General features: G+C 37.6%; 3 protein-coding genes and 1 long non-coding RNA gene across 4 annotated transcripts; 1 reads left to right on the top strand and 3 right to left on the bottom strand.

Annotated features, from left to right (window-relative positions):
* Positions 1-486: 486 nt before the first annotated feature.
* On the bottom strand, positions 487-6,453 carry LOC144445103 (carboxypeptidase B-like). Its single transcript, XM_078134661.1, has 11 exons — positions 6,389-6,453; positions 5,886-5,961; positions 5,089-5,295; positions 4,880-4,981; positions 4,267-4,371; positions 3,662-3,769; positions 3,610-3,612; positions 2,495-2,585; positions 1,606-1,814; positions 1,066-1,150; positions 487-674 (listed from the first exon to the last, which is right to left on the bottom strand). The coding sequence occupies exons 1-11, from the start codon at positions 6,451-6,453 to the stop codon at positions 487-489; spliced, it is 1,239 nt and encodes a 412-aa protein (XP_077990787.1).
* A 2,764-nt stretch (positions 6,454-9,217) lies between these two features.
* LOC144445095 (carboxypeptidase B-like) lies at positions 9,218-15,271 on the top strand. The gene is made up of 10 exons (XM_078134650.1): positions 9,218-9,249; positions 9,978-10,056; positions 10,581-10,805; positions 11,299-11,400; positions 12,098-12,202; positions 12,439-12,552; positions 13,057-13,147; positions 13,602-13,816; positions 14,577-14,661; positions 15,078-15,271. The coding sequence occupies exons 1-10, from the start codon at positions 9,218-9,220 to the stop codon at positions 15,269-15,271; spliced, it is 1,242 nt and encodes a 413-aa protein (XP_077990776.1).
* Positions 15,272-17,871: 2,600 nt separating this feature from the next.
* LOC144453738 (uncharacterized) lies at positions 17,872-20,028 on the bottom strand. Its single transcript, XM_078145078.1, has 2 exons — positions 19,170-20,028; positions 17,872-18,461 (listed from the first exon to the last, which is right to left on the bottom strand). The coding sequence occupies exons 1-2, from the start codon at positions 20,014-20,016 to the stop codon at positions 18,259-18,261; spliced, it is 1,050 nt and encodes a 349-aa protein (XP_078001204.1). The 5' UTR covers positions 20,017-20,028; the 3' UTR covers positions 17,872-18,258.
* A 3,803-nt stretch (positions 20,029-23,831) lies between these two features.
* LOC144447626 (uncharacterized) lies at positions 23,832-24,989 on the bottom strand. The gene is made up of 2 exons (XR_013482039.1): positions 24,812-24,989; positions 23,832-24,152 (listed from the first exon to the last, which is right to left on the bottom strand). It is a non-coding gene; the product is annotated as an uncharacterized LOC144447626 (long non-coding RNA).
* Positions 24,990-26,112: the final 1,123 nt, after the last annotated feature.

The following is a 26,112-nucleotide window of genomic DNA, read 5'->3' as shown; positions in this document are numbered from 1 at the left end:
TCCAGTTACAACCTAGTGCAGTTTTCACGTGGCGACATATTCAAAACCATTGGAAGCTTTTTGCTCAAGATTTAGATTGTCACTTACTTGATGAAAAAAATGTCCAAGTTGCAGCTTTTTTGGATTCTGAAATTGGTTAGGGTTAGGGTTTAGAGTTATTTTGACTTGTAATAAAAACATGGCGTGGTGACTCCTCATTGTTTCTTGATTTCAAGTGAAAATATAATTATTGGGGGTTTTTCTTGAACAAAGTAACAGCAAAAGTTTACAAGTTTTATTTCCGAGACACACATCATGTTAATTGCTAGAACAATGAGACGGTACACACTATGACAAGTGAGAAAGAGACATTATGCTTTGATACGCAGTCTGTATGATCACTTTATTTAGTACTTCAGTGTCAAAGACAGACACATTTACAATTTCCACAATATCAAGAGAGATATGGTCATTATGATATTTAGAGTAATAATTGTACTTGAAAATCTACGGATTATTCATTAAGTATCGGATAGCTGCTTTGAGACCTTGGTAGGTTTCCTCCGAGGTTGGCACGATCTGATCTTCAGGGAGGACGAAACCGTACTCTCCAGTATCGCGAAGTTCTATAGTGTAGGAATACGTAATACCTGCTTTATCATAGCCCCAATCCTGTGCTGTTCCTGATCCTGCATCTGGAATTTAGCAACACAGGAGAATAAGTACATTTAATGAACAGATTGTTATGGTATTATACAGATGATATGATTTGCAAGAATTAAGTTTGGTTTATATTGTCCTTTTAAGTTGATTTCGGTTTCTGCGTCCACTATTTCTGGCGAGACTTCACACAATTTTCATGATTTTGTTATTTTTCTTTCGAATATGTAAAAAAAAAACTAGGTGGGGTAGGGTAACCGGAACCAAACAGTTATTATTATTTTGGGCCTTATTGATACATCAATGACGAATAATGTACTCTAATACTTTATTACCATAAGTTAGGAACATTTGACTCTCCAGTAAGGTTTAACAAAGATTGCCTTATCAAACTTCTGATATGGAAAGACAATGATTGGTACTCACATAAGAGTGCATAGAAAGTATCAACAAGGTAACTTGTTCCATAAACTAATCCAATAGCTGCGGCACCATCATTGGCAAGTGCAATCTGTAAGATGGAGCGAAACAGGGATACAGTGATATAGTGTTGTGTGATCTTATGTGGTGTGGTGTGATGATGTTATGTGTATTTATGTTGTATGGTCGCAATAATAGTAATAATTAAATAATAATAGTAATGTTTTTTATCCAAATAAATTCGGACATTCTTTAATGATTGCCACAGCAGTAATAATGTAATGTGATGTAATGTAGTGTGATGTAAAGTACTGTAATCGGGCTGGCACTCTTTACCAAGCCTTTGGCTTGGACATCATCAAAATTTTGGTAAAGAGTGCCAACCCTTGTGCAGGCACTAAATTGTGATATTGCCCTCGCTGGCATGTGTTATTAATATTATTTAATTATCAATCTTGCCATACCATGAACATATTAAAGAAGATTACTCACTCTTTATCAAGGGCACATGAACATTTTTTTTTAAATTGACATACATTTGCTTACCTGTGTACCATGATCAACACACCACTCTGGCTGGTAGCCATACGGGTTTAACCAAAACTGACTATAACTGTGCATATCTATGAACATTCGAAACGTCTGCTGTAGCGATGCTTGTTCAATGAATGCAACAGCGCCTTTCACTTCTGGCTCCGAGTGTGCACTGTCTCCGTGATAAGTACTTGCACAGGGATTGGAGCTGGCACCCTCTTCTGTACATATAAATATACATACCGAAATTTTCTTCGATAAGTCAAACAAAGAAACGTGTATTGTTTATATTTAAATGCTTGTATTTGAAGTCGATAGCAACTTCTATGTGAATACAGCTAGATTGTAAACCCGTGACCACACCTCCGGTTAACCTTGAAACGTCGTACGCAAGACACCCTAGCCTTTACCCGTTTTGGCTTAATTTGTGATTTCGGATATACCCTCTCTTGTGTAACGTAAAACTATGAGGAGTGAATTGCATCCTACCCAAACCATTGTATTCATCAGATCAGAGCATCAGATCACGTGATAAAATGCAACGTGTGCTTATATTTGATTAGTCAGTGATCAAACTTGCGAGTCTCACAAGACAAAACGCCGTGACACTGAGACCAATTACATCCATCTCTTTAACAAATTAACACACAGAGAGAGAGAGAGTGTGTGTGTGTGTGTGTGTGTGTGTGTGCGTGCGTGCGTGTGTGTGTGTGTGTGTGTGTGTGTGTGTGTGTGTGTGTGTGTGTGTGTGTGTGCGTGTCCCAATCCGTGACAATCGCTATCAACTATTTTGATATTGCAGTGTTCATAACAAGCTGGTTAATCTTGTTATATTGACGATTCACTGCTCGAGCAACGGTCGTAAATAATTAGTCTAGCAGAACTGAATAAACGTTTGTACCTCCCCACATGACATCCCAGTTCCTATTTGCGTCTGTACCAATGCAAGGTGAACCTTCATTCGGGGAGCGAGTTTTCCGCCACAGTCTGTCCTAGAGGAAGATATCAACAGACAGATACTTCGATGGCATATTTCGATCAAAACTTATCTACGATGTGGTTCCATGTGGTAAATGTGCTATGCTCTTTCCATATATTCATGAATCAAGCCATAGCTTGTTTGACCACCGCTACTATTGTTGCTATGCTCTTTCTTTTATGATTTCGAATAACGAGTTAACCCGACCCTCTACTCGCTCATAACAACATTTCATTGTCAGCCAAATTTCTTTCCTACACAAGATTTTATTTCAAGGTTATTTGGGATAATACGCAGCAGCCAAGCATTCAGGTAGAACAGTCGAAATCAATACACATGGGGTGACCCTAAAACGAATGACAATCCGAATGACGGAAAACGATTGACAGCATTTCCAGTATGTAAACAGTGGAATGACACCCTTTTCTGCATTCAGTTAGTTGAATGACACCCTCTGAACTTTAAAACAAGTGGAATGACAACTGCCACTCTATAAAATAAGTGGAATGACAGCATTTTCAATGCTTTGGAACTGGAATGACAGCATTTCCAGAATGTAAACAGTAGAATGACACCCTTTTCTGCATTCAGTTAGTTGAATGACACCCTCTGCACTGTAAAACAAGAGGAATGACAGCCGCCACTCTATAAAATACATGGAATGACAGCATGTCCAATGCTTTGGAACTGGAATGACAGCATTCACAGTGGGTAAACAGTGGAATGACACCCTTTTCTACATTCAGTTAGTTGAATGACACTCTCTGAACTTTAAAACAAGTGGAATGACAGCCGCCACTCTATAAATTAAGTGGAATGACAGCATTTTCAATGCTTTGGAACTGGAATGACAGCATGTCCAGAATGTAAACAGTGGAATGGCACCCTTTTCTACATTCAGTTAGTTGAATGACACCATCTGCACTATAAAACAAATGGAATGACAGCCGCTACTGTATAAATAGGTGGAATGACAGCATTTCCAATGCCTTGGAACTGGAATGACAGCATTTCCAGAATGTAAACAGTTGAATGACACCCTTTTCTGCAATTACTTAGTTGACTTACACCCTACAGTATTTCACTCACCTCCAACGTATGGCTATAGCCATCAGTGTTGAAAACTGGAAGTACATAAATATCATACTGGTCCAACATTGCCCTCACTTCTTCATCCGTAAGATAATCTTCAAGCAACTGTGGGAATTGAAAAGAGGATAACTGAGTTACTAGTTAGTTCACATCATTCACACCGAAGACATTTTTTTCAAGTTATGTCAAGAAAGCTTGGCTAATATAACAGTCTTTAGTTAGTCCACAAATGTTTTGACGAATTACATGCAATATAATAACCGAATTTACATATTTTACTCATATATGATTTGGTAAAATATTTTACTCATACATGTTTTGGTATATCAGTCAACGGTAAGCATTTCTGCTTCTACGAAACACTACAAAAATAGATCTACACTCAACTTGTATCTCTCACCAATAACATCTTCACCAATAACATCTTCATACGAATGTTTTCTTTTCAAAAACATTCTTCCAGCCCCACCCACCGTAAATTCTGCTCGTTCCTATAGGGTAAAGACCGGACATTTCGCAACTTCTTCTGTATGCTAAGGAATAGGCTTGTTAGTAGTTATATTCGTGTCAGTAAATAAAAACATTTTGTGTAATAGACTGACCTGATTGGTCATCCACATAACGGTGGCTGGTGAAATCCATTCACGAGCGTGAATACCACCCTGGATCCATATGGCTTCTTTTGGCGTCTCCGAGTCAGTTCCGACCTAAACGGAAAACATATATTTTAGCAGCAAATGTTTACACAAAACTGAAACGCTCTAATCTTTGCAGTTTTCACCATAGGTGATATTTAATGAAAGGCAACAAGCGTTCTAGACTATATATATTGCTGAGTATACTCATGGTTGTTTGTTGAAAGTCATGGCTGTTTTTTTAAAAGACTGCACGTGAGTTATAATTAGTGAAATTACCTCTCCTGTTTTCATGTTTATGTCGAAGAGATGTGGTAAAACTACCAGTCTGTTTACGGCAACAATGCGACATCCGCTAACAGATGAACTATTTCTGCGAGAGCGGAAAAATTCTCCGACTTGAGTCTGAGAGAATTGTTCGTCGTTGTACAAGGTCATGAAGAGAAAAGCCACTTTATCAAAAACTTTACATCAAAAGCCACATAATTCAGGAAAATTGAATACAGCAATTCACAATTTCACAACGCAGCAAAAAATTAAATGAGCGCACAGACATTTTAAGAGTCTCGTACAATCTTACCTGTAGTGCATTTAATTCTCTCCCTTCATAGCTGTTTGTCACTAAAAAGTGTTTTGCCCGATCTGGAAATCTGTCGGCAGTATCAAACACCCATTGTTGAATCTAAAACAAAAATTGTGTTAATAAATTATAGGAAGTGCGGTTAAGTCATGTTTATAAACCTATCAAGTTCAATGTCATAAACTGCAATGACATATATTTCAGCTTACCTCTTCATAAGTATGATACACTGAATAGTCGAACTCTTCAACTTGACCTTGACGACGTGGTGAGAACTGGTTGTCAATCAAGTCCTGTACATTACTTATCCATGTATGATATTGTATGTTGTTTGTACGGAGAAGATCTTTGATTTGTTTCTGACTTGATGGTGATACCATGACGTCACGAGGAAAGTCCCAAAAGTCAACCACTGTCTGTTGAGAGAAGGTATGTTGGAGTGAAGGAGTGAGTGGGCATAAATACTAGTGTAATGTTGTCTTGTCCCCTTCTTACTTCGACCAAAACATATTAAATGCATTTTCTGTTATTGTAGAAGGGCAATTGATGGCGTTTGTTTGTTTGTTTGTTTGTTTGTTTGTTTGTTTGTTTGTTTGAGTATATGTGTTTATGTGTGTGTGTGTGTGTGTGTGTGTGTGAGAGAGTATGTGTGGGGGTTCATGTGTGTCGTGTTAGTTTGATGTTTTGAGTCAGCCTAATATCATTTCTTTGTCATTTATAGTCCCTTACAATGTGTCCACTTTACGTCAACTAAATACAAACATAAAAAAAGAAGAAAGGTATCTGCTCAATACACTGACTAAATGCAAATACTATAGTCTGCATATCAGTATAGTCCTTGTCCGTTCTCTACACTGAACGGACGTGGATGGATGGATGGAAACCAGCTATGCTATGCTTAGTCAATGATTAGTCTAGTAAGCAACTTATCCCGTGACCTGGTCAGTTCTGTAAAATACTGTAAAATCATATAAAGAAAGAAACTATTTATTTATACGTGTCTCACCTCGTCCATATCAAGCAAGCCTTTCAGGATCCGAACGTCGCCATCTTTCTTAACGTCGACCCGTAGGACTTCATATCTACAACATGTATTAGTCACATAGATTTTGGTCAATAGTTATTTTGAATGAATGGAAGTCTGGAAGGTTGATACGATGTTTACCAGCCCTGGGGGTAAATGTGATGCGCATCTGAATATATCACGCACTCGCCGCTTTGACACACAACGTATTTATGAGAACCAGCAAAGCAACCACCCCCACCCCCACCCCCGCACCCTCATCACACCCATCCCGAACAAAAGTCTAACGTGATAATACAAACTGTACTTTTCATCTCAAATATTTTTGTTGAATGTTCTCGCAAGTAAACTATTCGAATAACTGCGCTTCACTGCTGTATTGCACGATTAAGTATAAATATTTGTTAACACGGATTTTTTTCTGGCAGAAATTTGAATGGAGGTGTCTGGATACATTTTCACAAAAGAGCACAAAATAAACGCACCCATCATATCGTTTCACTCCGATACAGGAGCCGGCAACAAGTAGTAGAAACAGAATATTCAGCATGTTTCTTGCTTGCTGGACAGTCGTAATCTGTTACTATCGGGTCAGTTCTACCTGACCAACTTCAACTTACGAACTCAGGTGTGACTATGTTCTCCATATCGCTAGAAAGACACGCAATTCATCAAATTGATTTATTGGAGATTTGGTTAAGATAGATTTGGGATTTTCATTGAAGTGCGCCACCTGTGGTTGGCCAGATGAAGTTGCGTTAAAACATCTATCGATGGAATATGTGAGACATACAGTCACTTGTGCGCTATTCCAGGATGATACTTTACGATACCAGTATTTTTTGAATATCGTAAATACCTAATAACGTCATTATTTTGTATCATAATCATCCTAAAATAGAATATTATCATCATGGAAAAGAATATTAGCTCACGAGTGACTGTGGTAAAGACAGACCTATCAATTAGAAATAATGAGAAATAATGAGAAAAAAACTAGATACATATACAAATTATGTATTTAGTAATTATTTTCTAAATATCAAATGAAATATTCGCCAGTTTTTTTATATTTGAACATTCTTTTATCATAATAATATTGAACTCTTCAACTTAACTTTGACGACGGGATGAGAATTGGTTGTCAATCAAGTCATATACATTACTTATCCAGGTATTATATTGTATGTCAATTTGTTTGTATGGAAAAGATCTTTGATTTGTTTCTGGCTTGGTGGTGATATCATGGCGTCATGAGGAAAGTCCCAAAAGTCAACCGCTGTCTGTTGTGAGATCTCAGGGAGGGGAGGGGGGTATGTGTTGGAATGAAGGAGTGGGGAAGATAAATTGTAGTATTATATCCTCACCTGGGATTTAAAAAAACCCTCAAATCCAACACAACCCGGCCTACCTATCTCAATTTAAGTAAGCTTGCATTTCAAGTCAATATTCGACATAAAAACCAGCATAACAGAATGTAATGAATCTAAATACGATCCGACCTCACCAGACAAGACCTACAAAACATAGTATACTGCATTGGTATACACGTTCTAATGAAAATCTACTAATTTAAAAGTTGTATGTGTCTCACCTCGTCCATATCAAGCAAGCCTTTCAGGATCCGAACGTCGCCATCTTTCTTAACGTCAACTCGTACGACTTCATATCTACAACATGTATTATAATTAGTCACATAGATTTTGGTCAATAGTTAATATTTTGAATGAATGGAAGTCTAGAAGGTTGATGCGATGTTTACCAGCCCTGGGGGTAAATGCGCATTCGATTATTGACCATTATTAGTAGCGAAAGTGATAATGACTTCATTTTTGCAGGTTCGCTATGACGTGTGAAGGTATAACACGTAAGGAGACGGTGTACTATTATTATATTATTGATTAATTGATTGATTGATTGGTTGGTTGGTTGGTTGGTTGGTTGGTTGGTTGGTTGGTTGGTTGGTTGGTTGGTTGGTTGGTTGGTTGATTGGTTGGTTGGTTGGTTGGTTGGTTGGTTGGTTGGTTGGTTGATTGATTGATTGATTGATTGGTTGGTTGGTTGGTTGGTTGGTTGGTTGGTTGGTTGGTTGGTTGGTTGGTTGGTTGGTTGGTTGGTTGGTTGGTTGGTTGGTTGGTTGGTTGATTGGTTGGTTGGTTGATTGATTTATTGATTGACTGATTGATTGATTGATTGATTGATTGATTGATTGATTGATTGATTGATTGATTGATTGATTGATTGATTGATTGATTGATTGATTGTTGATTTTTAGTTGTGGAAAGAGGACAATAAAACGAAAGAAGTGGGCACGGTGGTGAGTTGTAAAGTTTCAATATATCAAAACGTATAGGTGGTAAACATTCAAATAAAACTGTCAATCTTAAGACGCATTTACATTGCTTACTTTAATAGATCAATTTGAGATAAGATATGAGCTGGCCCTTCCCCATACCACGAACACATTCTTCAGAATAACCGCGCCTCTGTGACAGAAAATGAAGATAATACCATTGGTGGTGATTTGTTCGTCTGTCTTGTTGTTATCACCCACCGTGGTTAGCAAGACCCAGAGACGATATGATGGGTAGGTCAAATAACACATCTGTTCATTTTATGAGTGGGGGAAAAATAGTCATCGCACATAAAGGACAAAGTCCGTGGTAAATGTCACAGTTGTCAGGGCCACACAGTATAGTGTAATAGGTTCGAACTTGAGTTCCCAGACTCGGTGTTAACTATGTGCGATTTCCTAAACACTAGCTTCAAAGAAGGATTCTAGACTTCTACATGAAAATGATCAGTACACTTTCTGAACTCAAAACTTTGGTTGGTTGTATTCGTAGCCCCGGTGTTTGGTTACTCTCGTGTCTACAGGTTGTTGAAATATAGTTGTAATGTATTTTAAGCGCTGAATCAGTTAACTGTGACGTGTACGACTGATAAAACAACTTTACTTGATGAAATATTAGAACCGGATCATTAATCACTTCTACATCAGATCATGCAGGCATCGTAGAGTTATAATTCTACAGAAAAAAAATGCAGTTTGCATGAAAATTCAATAAATTGGATATGCGTTTGGTGTATTTAATCACAGATAAAATGATTTAATCTTGTTTATATTTGCACTTGGACACGTCCCCGCCCAAAATATATCAAAATAATGCGTAAGTTTTTATGTCTGGATAATTTTTAGACAAACCTCTTCCTTGATATAGTAGTTCCCTAATAAAACTGTCAGTTCGACTTGTTTTAATAATATAACTGCCAAAACGGGTAAAGTGTTTTACACCAACTTGACTACTATTAACATGACGATGAATGTATGTGCTACAAATATTGTGTAATCTGTTCGTTGATCATCTACTGTGAACTGATGACTCATCGGTTACGACGATCGCTATCGAACATACCAAGATTGGATACATGAACAAGACTTGGTTTGAGGAGCTAAACTGATGTCATGCATGTGGTCATATATACACATCATACAGGTGGCGATACAATTGGGCCATATTGAAACTTCTATCACAGGGACTGTGGCAACAAGAAACTTGCTACAGTGTAATCAATCTGATTAAAATCCGATGTAGATGTCGGCTAATCGTTCACTGCTATTTTACCTTCGTTATTTTGCCTGAATTGACCTTCTTGGTACATGACGACGCGAGCAGGCTAAAAAATGTAAACATGTACCAAGAAGGTAAATTCAGGCCAAATAACGAAGGTAAAATAGCAATGAACGATAAGCTGACATCTACATCGGATTTTAATCATGTGCTTTACGGTTACCCTCTCACATGTATCGATGACAATAACAATTCATTTCTATATAGCAACGACTACAAGTTATTAAGAAAATAGATTTCATTTTGCAAGTAACTCAATGGCTCTTTAGTGTAATAATAGACGCACATTGAAATTGACACTAATTGATAGAAAAGTTTGTTTCAAAGTTGTGTCGATAGATGGCGCTATATAGTATCAATTGAGAACAGCGTTATTTTCTAGTGCCACGTTACGTCACATGAATATACCTATTAGTCATAATGTTCATTTTCTTTATACCAGGAATCAAGTTTTCCGACTGTCTGTAAACACTGCAGATGACGTAAAAGTTCTGACGTCATTGGAGGAATCTAACAAGGAGGTATGCTACGTTATACATACATTGAAAGGGAAGCACTGGAATAAATAAATTATGAAAATTTAGCTATTTAAAAATATTGACTATAATGAAATATTTCGATGGCTTATAATAAATCATAGCTAGGATGGGATGTTTTAAACAAGAGAACGAGTTCACGGACAATTGATTAAACCCAATATGATTAACATCTGATGTAATAATAATACCACTCGATTGCTATATTTACTTTTATTTCCCTGTCATTTGTTGTTATTTATTTTTGTACCGGGAGTAAGCGCCTCTACAAAATCAGATTTCATCGTTCGTTTTGTTTGTTCGTATTACGACGCTGAGACGCTGATTCATTTTGTCGTTGGTCACAAAAGGAGCGATTTGGTCAATGACACGAGGTAGTCCAAATTGATGGCCATCGAATATGAATAGCAAATCTAAATTGTTCAATTTAACCTGAAACAAGTATTTAAAATTGTAGCAGTGGGCTGAGATTCAACAGTATATATATATGAATTGCTTCTTATACACAGTTGGATTTCTGGGAGTTCCCTAACGACCTCATGGTACCATCGGACCAAATACAATCAGTGACAGATTTCTTAAACAGTCATGGAATTGAATTCACTGTCTGGATAAATGATGTCCAGAAACTAATTGATGGTCAAACCATCCCAAAGGAGAAAGCTATCTCAGCGAGTGACGTGTCTATTAGTACCTATAACTTCAACTATGAAGTTTACCATAGGTGGGCAGAGGTAAGTCAATCTCTTTCAGACAAGACTGGTTAGTTCCATTCTCATTTTTGTTATCGTTGGTTGGTTGAATGTCAAAGAATAGTGTACAGATACAAGAGTCAATCCCAGTATATCAAGTTAGAGCTATTTCATCAATGGAGCCATATGGAGCAGGTGTGATCATTCTTTTTTTCTTCAGATCCAACTTTTTTACAATTCTGCCAGACGACTCTTTTTCAAACCTAATGAACTGTCCTAATCTGAACTGAAAAAAATACAACAACACAGAAAAACATTTAATATCGAAAATCAGTTATTTTAGGCTTTTTTAAAACTAGAATTATGAAATGACTGGCGAATAACTCGACCCGGCACGGCCCCATCCGGCCACACCCGATCCAATCCGACGCCACTCGGTCCAACAGCTCCGATCCAACCCGACTCAACTATTTAAAGTTGATGGACCGATCAAACGATTCGTATACATTAATATATGCTTTTGTAAATATTGTAGATCGACCAATGGGTAAAAGACACTGCTGCTAGGTACCCTGACTTGGCAAAAGAATTCATCATCGGTAAATCTTATGAAAACAGAGTGATGAGGGCGCTAAAGGTAGGAAGAAAACAGAACACGTGACGATCAACATATTGACTGCCAGTCTTTGTAAATAAACATACATGTACACTAGCTGCAACTGGGGTATTATTTTTCCTATCAAATAACAAAGATATATTTACTGAAAATGTTAAAATATTAATAATTAAAAATTGTACATGTCAATTAGCGGTCTATTGTATCTATAAATAGTATATAATAGTAAGAAATTGAAATCGTGATTCCTTGTTGGGCGCTGATTTTTGTGTGCGGACCCGAAAATTAAGTTGATTGGATATACGCTTATTGTTACGTGCTATGTGTACAGCTACACACATATGTTTAAACACAGGTGATTCGATGCTATATCAAGGTGTAAAATAATATTATTAATATCAAAATGCGTCTTTAAAAGTATATGCAATGTGATTATCATGGCCACAACTTCAGAGGACTATTGCAGCAAGGAGAATGTATTATGATTTTGAAGGACAAAATCCACTTCTCTCTGAAACACTGACTCGGAGTAACAAGAGTCGCTCCACGTTACTGTTTATGTGTGTGCTTCCCTGTAAAACGTTTTTTGTGACTTTTGCGAGTGAAAATCAGCTAAAATTTCATCTGAGAAATAGAAATGTCATATTTTACCTTCTTGGCGTACATAATGTATACAATAAATCACCGTTTATACTTTCTTTTTGCCAACAATTGCCAGATTGGTGTCGATACCGGATCTGACAAATATGCAGTTTGGTATAATGGTGGTATCCATGCACGTGAATGGGTTTCCCCGGCAACCGTAATGTGGATGACAAACCAGGTAAGATATCTAACATTTAACAATCGCTCAGACCAGTCTGAGACTATCGTTGCTGCTATGAATGGACAACTGGAAAACGTACAAGAAACGTCGCTGTCATATTTGATGACTATGGTTAAAACTGAACAAGAAATTTCGATGCTATATTTGAAGATATTTGGAAACCCACAATCATAATCAATGTTTTTCAATAATATTCAATTGTTACCTCCCAACATCTCATGTTTTCTGTCTAGTTTCTCGAAGACTACACTAATGATGTTGCGCAAGTCAAGACCTTGCTCGAGACCTTTGACCTCTACGTCTTGCCTGTGATGAATCCAGATGGTTACGATTACACTTGGACAAATGTAAGTAACCTAAAATTTAATAAATTTGTGTGCTTGGTTTTGGTTATATTCAATTTATGGGGTCATCGGATAAATTTTGCACATGGAGACCAAAAATATCACTGAAAATTAAGACATTTGAGAATCCAATATGGCCGCCATGGCACAGTGGTCACTGTATGGAAAAGTAAAGCTTACCGATTGCCTTGAAATCAAGATGGTGACCCCCCCCCCCCCCAATTTCGTTTGCTATTTCAAAAAGACCAGGAACGAAGAGAAGCAATGTTTTGAAGAGACTTGATGATGATTTGATTTTCATTCAGAGAAATACGCCCCCGAACCATTGGAAAGTTCCTTCTCTTCAGTTTTCATCATAATTATTAATAGGACATAATCCAATACATGTCCACCCTCCTCGATGTGATTATTTCAACATTAAGTTTATGACATTGTGTACCATTTACAATACGCCACTAGTAGTGTGGTCCTAATAAAACTTAGCACAAGTTATTATTTGTTTAACAGGAGCGATTGTGGAGGAAGACACGTTCGATAAATCTTGGCTCGGAATGCGTCGGGACGGATCCTAACAGAAACTTTGCATATGAATGGGGAGGTATGATGTACATACAGACACAAACCACGTATTTTATTTCAAAACGTGTTCACTTGAACTTGTCTGACAATGGCAAAATCTAGATATCCATATATACTCTTAATGAACACTCTTATGTCCTTATCAATTTGAAATGAATATATGATGTAACTTCTCAATGAATTCATTACATTTCCTTATATCTGACACTAAACGGACTTTCTTCCAATGAGAAACAATCCACATCCCAAACATTAAAGCCAATGATGGTGGTGGTGGTGGTGGTGGTGGTGGTGGTGGTGGTGGTGGTGGTGGTGGTGGTGGTGGTGGTGGTGGTGAGGTGAGGAGGAGGAGGAGGAGGAGGAGGAGGAGGAGGAGGTGGTGGTGGTGGTGGTGGTGGTGGTGGTGGTGGTGGTGGTGGTGGTGGTGGTGGAGGACAGGTTAAGCAATAATTAAATATTGGAAATGTTTACAGGCGATGGTTCAAGCGGTGATCCCTGCTCACTGATTTTCCGTGGACCATTTCCACTTTCCGAGGTTGAGATAAAAAGTGTGGCCGACTTCATCGAAGAGCAAGGGAAGCTTCAGCAGTTCAAAGTGTACATTGATTTCCATAGCTATTCTCAACTCTGGTTATCATCTTGGGGTTATACCTACGATCTACCACCCGAAGACGATTATGCTACCATGGTAATATTATTTCTTGTTTGTGCGGTTTTTTTGTTTTGGTTTGGTTTCCCTTTTCTTCTTCTTCTTCTTCTTCTGTTGTTGTTGTTGTTGTTGTTGTTGTTGTTGTTGTTGTTGTTGTTGTTGTTGTTGTTGGGTGGTGGTGGTGGTGGTGGTGGGTTTTTTTGGGTTGTTTTTGTTTTGTTTTTTGTTGTTGTTGGGTTGTTTTTGTTTTTGTTTTTGTTTTTTTTGGGGGGACCATAGAAAAATTGCTCCTGAATTTAAGAATAATCCAATCAACTTCATCGATAAGATAGCGCTAGCGTCAGAACCTGGAATGGAATCTTGAGCTTTTTTCAATTCTCACTATCAATTACCTGTACTGACGTGACTTGTGCGAGTCGTTCCCTGAAAAGCCACGTTGTGGTTTTGTTAATTCATCAGAAGTAAACATGATGGACGCCCTAGCAGTTGTTTCCTTCAACAACAAAAAACACCCTCGGGAAAGTGATACTTTCATTCGAATAGAAAACACGCCGATAGCTGTGGTGGATTGACACTGCGCTTACTTTCCAAAGAGTTTATATACACATTGTATCGTTGTCTGGGACGCAATGGTGTTTTCATAAAATCACAACCGAGAGAAGTTTGTAAAGCTCTCCATTCACGTGATAATGAGTGACATGAATATATATGAAACCGTAGACCGTTGATTAACTCAGTATATACTAGTGCTGTACACCAAGCTGATAATCTTTTTGATCTGCTTTTTTTTTCTTACCAGTATGAACAAATGACGCACGGTTGCGAGGCCATTCATGACGTTCATGGTACTAACTACACCTATGGGGCAGGCTCCACCATCTTATGTGAGTAACAAGTGGGATCCCTGTATAACAAAATACATATGCCAATTGTCCAGACGTCTGGGTAATAAGCCGGTAAATAATGCTAAGAGTAACTCAAGCATGCTGAAGGCGTGTAAATACTTTTTATCCGTACTGTTGCTTGGCAACAACAATCATTGAATTTGCCTACTCAATCTCACCCTTGTGGATGTGTTATCACGGCTAATTTTACAGTTAACCGAACAAGAAGGCCGTTGTCCAGTAGAGCTATACAATAGGAGAAAATTAGTTCTGAATAGAAGTATGATCCTCTGTGATCCTTATGTCTCTACTGATAAACATAACACTACCGCGAGAACCTGAGATTGAAACACAGTAAATACAGGCATTTATCATATAATAGCCATACGTTTATCTATTTATGTCTTTTACTATAGATACGTCTGCTGGTTCAAGTAAGGACTGGGCGTACGGTATGATGGGAATCGTTTATGCATACACTGTGGAACTACGTGATACCGGTGAATATGGTTTCCTCCTCCCCGAAGACCAAATACTGGAAACCGCCCAAGAAATGTACGCTGGTTTCAAAGCAGCATTGCAGTATAACATTGACTCGCCATATCCATAAAGACGAAGTTCAATGCCAATCACCTCGCATGACATTATTTTTTTTACCGTTCGATATGTCAAGTATGTACTACTGAAATGTTACACTGCAGCAAGGTACAGACATGTTTCCTTTCAGTTAAGAAATAAAACTCAATTTGAATAACTTCATAAGATCAGGACGTGGTATTTATTGTACAATAAGCATTGTGGTTAAAGAATCCACAAGAATGGCTGAACTAACCAATAGTTGCATACGTCATCTATTTGTATATGGAAGAAAACTTCACTAATCAGAGCTTAAAGGTAAATGTGTCAACTGAAAGGATTGGTTCTTAGTTGCTTATGTATATCAAACAATTCTACATTCAACATCTCTATCCGAAGGCATGTACATGAAGAGCTACCTTGCTTTCTTGTGTTACTATTTTGGAAGAAACTCGGGACTTTTAGTACGAGTAATACAGACTTCAAGAAATAAACTGTAATTACGTACAAAAAAACTACTTTAAGAAACCAACTAATACAGGTAATACGGCCCACTCGAACCCCTCACCCCACCCACCCCATCCCCACCCCTATACCCCACCCCAACGCAGACATATAAGCTTACGTGTACATAGTAACTGCTAAACCAGGCTTTCGGCAAATTGGAGCGAGGGCTGGCGGCAAGGAATGTAAATTTGCGTCCCAAGAAACCTTGCGTGGTGTCATAAACAACAATTCGTCATTATGGGTTCGGTGTGTGAAACTCAGAAATAGTAATGACAGTAAATGTGACAGGTCCCACAGTAACGGCATCGTTGACGTCAGTTTTGCCGATAGACGGTAAGGGGTAACTTCAACGATTTGTATGAAATCGACAAGGAATTTTACAAGTCATAATAAGTTACTGTGTGGTGATAGCACACACGACACGGACATTTGTGGCAGTGGTGGTTCGCCCCATGCCCTCGTTATTCTGTGCAGTTACTTGTAGTAATCATTTCTGCGAATATGTATTTCTTTCTTAGCCCTTTCACTGTGCATGTGCCACTATTTGGAACAGTTTTGGTTACTTAATGATTACATGATTAATATCAATACTCAGAATTCGTGTTCACATAACGTGTATTCATTTCACTCAATCATTTTATGTTGAATAATAGTAATAGCAATTTGTCAGCTGAAATCAAACACACTTGAAGATTAAAATGCAAACAACCAAGTAACGAATCGTTCAACTGTTCCTAGTAATTCTAAGTAAATTTGCAAACTTGAGAACTGACGAGTATAGTACTACATGGTATTGTTTTTCCTGTGTTCAGGTACGGACTTTGGTGTAGCTACAAACAGTTCTGTACTGCTGACAACGACTGGTGTTCCTGTAGTCACAAATCTCCCATCGGAAGATGGCGGATATGATATCGAAGACGAATTGCTTATCAAAGGTGCCGTGGCGGCTGGTTATGCTATCGTCTTAGCATGTTTCGTTGCCATAGTAATCGTCATGTGCTATTACAGGTAAAGATCAGATAACGGCAGCAATTTCTATTTATTTTGTGTAAAGTTGGTTATTTTCTCTGTAAAAATTACTTGACACTAATGACCTATGCAAACAAAATTCTATCCCTAGTATCCCCCTACATCATATTTACATGGCTTGACAAATATGATTTCGACAAATGAAAAATATCTTTACTCGTGTCTTCGCGGTTTTAATAAGCTCCCATAAATTCCGGAAGAGAAATTCGTTCATGGAAATTATAATTCAAATCGCCTCCCCTAAAACTGGCTTCAGAGCGATAATCACAAGCTGAGACAATAGAATTATCTTTCGTTAAAATTAAATCTAAGTTTCATTTTTTCTTTCACAGTAGACCCTCACCCTGATATTGAACTTTATGTAAATTATACAGTTCTCGACTAATAGTCTAGTGCTTGTACAAGCAACGGGTGGGCTTTCGTAAATTACATGCCCGAGGGTGCAACCATGGAGAAATTGTGACGATGAACTTTGACATCGCCAACCCCCACCCCATCCCTACGCTGCCACATCAGCCCCAGCCAACCAATGTATCAAATTCCTTTAGTAAGATCATACAGTTTTTGGCCAATTATTTCATTGGTACCCAAATACTATTGTTGACAATCATAAAGGTGTGTTTGTAGTTAAAACTTTTTGTTCATAAACCGTTATACCCTCAAGTTTGTACATTACTTTTAGAAGAGTGTGAAAACCCGTAAAATTCTGACCAAAGTGTCGATAGGAATTTTTTTTTAAAAACAAAATAAAATCCTATCAACATTGATAATCCTACGAATATTACGGCTATTTTTTGTTGGCAGTTGTCGTAAACATTCGAACAAAGTCGAACCAGACGTGGAATTACTGCGATATGAAAACTTTAACAAGTCAGTGCAGGTAGACATCAGAGACCTAGGTGTAAGTGAATCCGAGGTGAAGGCAACACCGCCCCCAATGCCGAGAGTTGCCGAAGAGGACAACGATGACGACACCAACCCGAATCACTGGAGTCGGGGCGTAGACTACAACTCACCACATCGATATCGAACGCTCCTACCCCCAAATATGATCGTCAAGAAAGGAATTCATTATTTTTACTAGCACTAGCAGTTTCAAATATTAATAACAAGAAACATTTACATTGTGAACTTTTGTGGATAAAACATTGAACTGTGTATGTAAACATTTTTATCAGATTCTACTAGCACATACTAAGTCAAGGTTGGTATGAAACGTGTCATGATGCCGTTGGTGGCGTATTAGGGTATTATGAAAGGTTTTGTTCCTATGTTGTCGTTGAATATACAGTAATTACCTGGTAAGGACAATATATTGCTTATTGAACGACTGGAACACGATTAATCAAATGACTACTGACTTATAGACACAGTGTACTGAAAGTCATTTTCATTATCAAACTGACATACTCAACTACAGACTGGCGCACTATAATCATTGCATTTCAATGCTTCAGCGCAGACTACACAATGATTCCCTTCATTCTATTGTTTCGTGGAACTTCGTCTTTTCCCGCGTCTCGGCATCCTAGGTTCTACTTTTCTTTTCTTGGGATCAATCGCCTTACTTTCCCTTTCACTCTTTGTGGAACTACGAGTGAATATCCGTCGTCTGCGTCCTGGAACTTGTCCTATCACTGGCTGCTTTTGACTTTCATCAGAGTCTTGTTGACAAGTAAGATGGAATACTGGGTGAAAAAAGACAGTATAAGTTCAATTTAGTCATAAAATTAACAACAACGTGCTATTTATACAGTTTCTCACTACAACGTCTAATATTCATTCTCATATGACCGCCTGTAATTCCGTATATATTTACCGAAAACCAGACATTTGAGGAAATCTTGCTCTAGTATGGGCTACACATCGATTTTCTCTTTGATTTGTGCATTTCATTTTGTCCAAATTTGTTTCATGATACATCATTCTAGAGAAATCTGAAAGCACCTTGTTATACTTTGGTAAATATTGCACTGTGGTAATTTGGTAGTTACGACTAGAGCAGTCATGTGCTACGACTAGAAGCATAATCCAAGTCCGGCAATTTCATTTAAATAATACAAATGTACGACGTCCCATATGGAACTGATAGTAATTGTAGAATTGACAGTAAATATTCCAGATAAAATTATTGTTACATTCCGTTTAATAATTAGAAAACAATTTAGCAAAATAATTGTCGGTTTTCCAGCGTTTTGATTTTGTTTATTGACATTCGACGAGTTTTCTGGGACTTGGTGGAAATTGAGTCATGGTGATTCTATATGGCACGGTACTTCCGGAAACCATTCACAATCTTGCCAGGCAATGACACCTTGAAAATGTCGTTGTCTACTTTGACTTCGGAATTCTTCGACGGTATCTACTACCCATTTTAACGACGCGTGTCGTCTTACCTTGTTCCGATCCTCTGCTCGCTTCTGTCGGATAATTTATCGGCGTCGCAGTTCTCATAGTTTGTACCAGCTCATCTGGATCTCTCTGGTTCTCAGTTCTAAGGTGCGTTAAGTTTCTAAATCGAAGGTTTAAATCTGGAGGAACTTCAGACAGGGCGTTGTTATCTATCCCTAACATTCTTAACCCTCTCAGCTGATAGAGAGACTGTGGTAACTTTTCAATCGAATTAAATGAAAAGAAAAGTTCTCGGAGCATCTTAATTTTCCCTAGACTTGTTGGCAGTGCGTTTAGCTGGTTGTAACTTACGTTTAAGTGGGTTAGTCGTTTCAAATTGACGATTGAATTCGGCAGGGTTGTTAGTCGATTTTTGCTAACGCTCAGGACACACAGCTGTTTCAAATTTGATATTTCATCTGGCATCGCAGAAATCATATTTCCATCTAATTTCAGAATTTTCAGGTTTGTCATGGAGGTCAAGACCATAGGAAACGTCACAAAGGCATTATTTTCAAGTTCAAGAGCCCTTAGGTTGTTTAAGCTATCAATACCAGGGGGTAGACTTTTTAGAAAATTCTGCGAGGCCCGAATGATAGATAGTGTTTGCAGTTGACAAACTACTTTTGGTAACTGTTTGAATTTGTTGTTCTGTATTTCTAATTCAACAATTTGGTGCAAACTGTCAAGGTCTACAGGCAGGTCTTCTAGTCGGTTATATTGTACTTGTAGGTGTTCGACGTCCGTCGCTTGACTTACGAGCTCTGGGGGTAACACTTCGGCATCCATGTCAGCATAGTAGCATTGGAGGCCGTCGGGACTAAAGAATGGGGGTTCACACGATGACGTCATTTTAGTGATGTAACTTGACTTAACGACGTCCCTGAAACAGACAAATAAAGAGAAGACTTGTACTCGTCAGTTTGGAGATAATCTAAAATGCAGAGCTCTGCTAAAATGTCATTTTTTTATTAAATATTTATTATCGTGTCGTTTACTTGACTGTACATACAATAATTCATTGGGACATCGCACTCATTTCGATATCACCATAATAACTTCCACGGATGTCGACAACTTTTTTTTGTAACTCTTTTTTTGTAATCGCAGTATTCTGTAGACTTCCTGACATCTCTCACATCTCCATTTCTGCGCTGGTCTAACATCGCCACGTTATATCGTACGCGTGTCGCATTGTAGCTATAACATAGGTTGTAAACAATAGTTTATTCACCATACTTGTCAGCATAGTCCTATAAAGATTGCCACGTTTCATGCCACATTTATTTGAATTTTTAATACATAAATACAAAGCAGTACAGAAAGGTCACCATCGGGGGTCTAAACGAGAGCATACTTGACAATAAAATCTGGCCGTTGGTGGCGCCCAGCCAGTTTCTGGTCTGATGTCGGGATGTCGAAGTCGATGTATGGTAAAGTGATAGATTCGTCGTTGTCAGTGCAGTACTGCAGTCCCTCTATCACGTGACCTAGGTATGTACCCACTCGGAAGCAATGGCATATATTTCTACTTATAGATTGCATAATCAATGAATGGAAGATCAGACATGACAGAGACCTGCGTCCTCAGAACACCAACTAGAGTTTCATGAGGTATTCTCTCCGTTCCAACAAGTTGGAAAATGCAAGTCAACTACTACTGAAGTCCCACTCTCTTTCTAGGGAATATTATCGGAATTATATTGTACTCCATACTTTTGTTACATACTGTATCAATATGTATGCCACTGAGCCAGATTTGTGTACATACACTATTATGTATAATAAAATATAGTTGCATTAGCTTATAGATTAACATATTTATTATTACACATACCAGTCACTGTGTTTGTTTTGGTATACATTCCTATTTCTATTTTTACCCATGAATTGTGTTTTCTTGGCACACAGTTTTGTGTCCAATAGATTATACTAATAGCATATACTATATGTAAAAACATAGAAACCCATTCAGTACACGTGCTCAGTTTGCATGAATATGTTCCGTAAATACGTAATTTCCTTTGCTGTGATACCATCTGACTGAGTGATCCGGCTGACAACGTTTAGTCTGTTCTCGAAAGAATGATAACTACAGTGATCAAAAAGTGTACAGATTATGGCATACTGACACGGGTTTAGGCACAAGAATCAATAGTGCCTGCAATAGCTTTGTTTGCTACTGTCTGGGCCATTGTGCAATAACTAACAGCATTCACTAGCTGGGTAATAAAAATTGCAATGCGGAGACTGGACACAAATGCGTGATTTTGATAGTGTCGAGCTATACATGTCTGTCATGCAATGGAATGTCATCAGACTTCTCGACACTGCCAGACGTATCAGCTAAATATACACGCAACTATGTGTGTAAATACAGGGACATGTTGGGTTGTACAAAGAGCGTCCGACAACACAGACAAATATATCTACGGGCGAAGTCTGGGCAATATTAAAAGTGGCATTTCAATCAGCAAAATAACAGGTCATTTTTACTTCCCTATTTGCAAGAAGAGTAACTTGGACATTCCCGGGGGAATGGACTGGTAGTTACTGACGCATTTCAAAGGTATGTGCAATATTATAATAGTATCGGCTATTTTGTGTTCCTGCTTCATACTAATATTCCTTGTTAATATTCTATTCTATTTATATCATTAAACTAAAAATCCTAATTGATGCACGTTTGTTTATCAAAATTAAAGGGTCATATTTGTCTGTATATAACGTTGGCAGTTTAGAGATCACCACATTTTAACTTGCTGAAACCCTATACACCACTTATAATGTAGGTCACTAAAATTAAGTACTAGTATCGCTGACTTGCAATGATTAATATCAACCAAGTCCTGCAAATAAAAATTTCGTTATATCCAACTATATAACTTACCCAGAAAATGCACAGCTCTTGCCAGATAAAAAAAAAAACACAGATGATGCTACTCTTTCGTTGTCAGTATATGTCACCAATAACGTGCAGACTATATCTCGAAAAAGCGTGCGCTCAAATATAAAAGTGACGCAAGTGGCGCGGAAATCCACGACGTGTCTGGACTTGCTCTGTTCTGTACGATCAGTTCCGGAGTGCGACCTTGTGAGCGCCCTCACTCGGATGTTTCCCTTAACACCTGATGCATAAATTTGTAATTATGTCATCGATATCATTACCGGAGTTCGTAAACAAAGGGATACGCCGTCCAAATAGTATGTATGTACACGTGAACTCGTACTAGAAACACAATATAAAACATGATAAGCAAACTCTCAACGCAGCAGATACAAACTAAACAAAAGTAGCAGAGATACACAAAATAAAACAACTTTTTAATAATTTTAAGATTACTATGAAGTTGTGTTCTGTGATCAACCAAATTCTGTCACGATTACTCAGTTATAGTAAAAATTGTTACACAAGAAGATTATTTTCGAAACTTAGATTCTTAACGATAACTATTTACGATGTCAGAGTTCATTGTACTAAAGCATATGAAATGTATTACTGTAAAAAAAATCATCCGAAATGGAGCGAAGTTTCAATCTGAAGATTTCGTTCAATATTAAACTTTTAGTACAAAATATTTGGCGCCAACTGTCGATCCCGCTTTACGATCCGCATGAATTGTTTAGACTCGGCCGTTACCCAGCCTCACGTACCGCTGACGGTTTACTTCATGGCCGAGCTGGGGTGTGGTCAGAGTCTGGGTAAATTATACAAGACTACATGAATTATTTGTTTTCTATGTATCGAGGACCGACAAGGGGTAATTTTTTTTTACCTCATAACCACCAGTCCTCTTTTATACCCATTCATCGTAAACGGTAAAAACTTCATAATAAAGATCGTCAAACCGTAATTTCATGTCCGTCGCACTTCGTAGTCACCGATTTCTTTTCTACGCCACTCGTTAAAAAAAGTATAAACTGTTTTCTACGTAAACATACAAGAAGTTTATGCTATGACGTCATGGAAACTATGTTTTTGTTGTTTCTTTGTAAAACGTAATAAAGAAGCTTTATCGTCCGTATATCGTACATGTAAGTCATCTCTTCTAGTAATTCACTAATTGTACAAAAAGTGTTTACTCTTTACCTATAATCTGATCTTTACACTTTTGTTTTCTTCGGTAAAGTGCACTACCACATAGCCCCCTCTCCTCCCCTACCCACCCTCATAATTACTTCAAGACTGTCTACATCACCATCACCAGACAATATTTAGTAGCCGATGAAAACGTTTCAGAAGACCTATACACAGTAATCGTATATTTTTAAAAAGTTAAAAGAGCTTTGGTGACGGATCTACATAACCCATCCAACCGTTGTTGTTGTTGTTGTTGTTGTTGTTCGAGATTGCCTATGAGTACTGATTACCACAGAATACTATCAATATTCAAATAGTTGCATACTTACATTTCCAGACAATTTACGTTACTGATTTAATTTTTTTCTATATAACACTTTAAAAACGTGGTGTTTGAATATTTTGATAAAAACTTTCCTTTTAAACCGTAAAATAAATGTGTCTCTCACATTAGTCTTAGAGTGGTCCTAACTAGTAGGCGAACTGTTGCGACACTGTTTTTATATTCGCACTATTGTTCACTTTGTTTTGGCCCGAGTAATATGTACATCTCAAGTTTGCAAATGTTTCATTGAATTGATCCAGTTTTAGAGCTTCTACCTCCCAATCGTTTTCCAAAGACTTAAAAAGTGTTACTCATTCAGCCTTGATTATGCTTTGAAAACGTAACTATGTGACTAGTTGAAGCCTGATCAACACTGCTGGGATGTACTAGTAAGTGTATGATGGACAACGTTATTCCAAAGCAATCACCCCGGCCTGTACTAGTACTGTAATTATTCTGTTTTCATACGTTTAGCGTCGCCGGTTTCGTCTTCTTGACTTGCTTCTGTGTTTCTCTTTTCGGCAACAGTTTGGCCGCTGTCCTTTTCTTCTTCAGTTTCTTTATCATCTTCAATGACTTTTTCTGTAAATTCATGAAATATTGGAAATATTGCGCCATTGTGATTTAGTAGGACTAACTAGAATTCAATGTGAAAGATACTAGTTTATATATATATATATATATATATATATATATATATATATATATATATATATATATATATATATATATATATTCAATATTATTCTACATGAGTATCTTCTATTCATATCAATCTTACTTACCTTGTAATACCCTAATAAGTTACTTTTTTCCCCTTTCTACTACCACTAGAATCCCAGATTACGTCACGTGGTGGGTCACAGACAAACTGTGGTTGTGTATAAATGAACTTAAATGTAGACAGGGCGGATGGACAGTGCATGTCACTGTATAAATTAAATAATGACGCTTTACAACTACTACATCTTATTTCCATTCGTCCCGTCCACTTACTTTTACACGCACACACGTATTACAGACATACATACATACATACATACATACATACATACATACATACATACATACATACATACACACACACACACACACACAGACAGACAGACAGACAGACAGACAGACAGACAGACATACATACATACATACATACATACATACATACATACATACATACATACATACATACATACATACATACATACATACATACATACATACATACATACATACATACATACCTCGAATCCCACCCGTTAGGTTTTGTCGTTCGAATTCTCGCAGTTCCTTCAATCCCCGTTGAAGAACATCCATTGGTGGACAGACCAATTCGTTGTACTCGAACGAAAATGTCTGTAATCGCTTTAGTTTGGTGAAAAACTGGTTTGGTAGATTCTTCAATAAGTTCTCAGAAGCAATGACAATACGTAAAGTTGTGACTTCACAGATTGTCTCCGGCAATTCCTCCAACCTGTTGTTCTCTAATCGCAACGAATACAGCTTCTTTAGTTGATTTATTTTCTTCGGTAAGGCAACCAGTTTGTTATGAGAAACGATAAGGTGCTTGAGACTTTTCATCTCACAAATTTCTTCTGGCAGTTGGACGATTTCGTTACCGTATAAATCAAGTTCGACCAGCCTCGTCAATGACGATATCGTCGCCGGTAGATGTTGTAACTTGTTAATATTTAAGGACAGTTCCAACAACGACACAAGCTTCGAGATTACGTCCGGAAAAGTTGCCAAACCGTTTCCGATCAAACGAAAATCTTGGAGGAATTTCAAATTTGTCATGGCCATTGGTAAATCAGTTACATGGTTATCGTTAAAATGTAAACTTCTCAGTTTCTTTAATTTGCATACAACCACGGGTAAATGATCAAAATCATTGGCTGATAGATTAATATGTGTCAATTCTTTCAAAGTTGACACGGAGTCGGGCAAATCTTTCAAGCAGTTTTGTTGAAGATCTAACCGTTTTATATCAGTGCGCTTGCAAACTTCTGGTGGCAAAGTTGACAACTTTCGATTGCCGAGGTGGCATTTATCTCCCTTGTAAAATGGTGCTATTGGCGAAGACATGTCTGCTGTCGTTCCAATCGTTACCTTTTGATATTATAAAATAAAAATAATATTTAAAAAAACACGTAAGGAAGCAGTTGGTTAGACTTTTCAGTTTTTAGCAACACAAAGAAAACTCTGAAGATCGTTTTGAGTCTACATTATAATAATTTGTAATATTAATGTTTATCGTCGATCGAGATCAATAAGATCAATGTAGGATACTACTAAAACATTTGAAATCGGTTGTGCTGTCTGAAATAATTTTCAATTTTGGCCTTAAGTAAGTTAGAAGGGGAGCACCCCCTGACGATGCTGACGAGACCGTCGTCAGCTAACATTTGGGATTCACTTCCAAGAAATTTTTGACTCTGAGTAAAAATTTTCATTACTGAAAGAATTTAGTGTTATTTTATCCTACATTGCACTATTTGATCTAGCCCCTAACTTTTACTAAAACACTGCAAAACTGATCCTAATT

Source organism: Glandiceps talaboti, chromosome 2, assembly GCF_964340395.1.
Source record: "Glandiceps talaboti chromosome 2, keGlaTala1.1, whole genome shotgun sequence".
NCBI lineage: Eukaryota > Metazoa > Hemichordata > Enteropneusta > Spengelidae > Glandiceps > Glandiceps talaboti.
The sequence above is the reverse complement of the archived record's forward strand: the minus strand, read 5'-3'. Positions and strand labels throughout refer to the sequence as shown.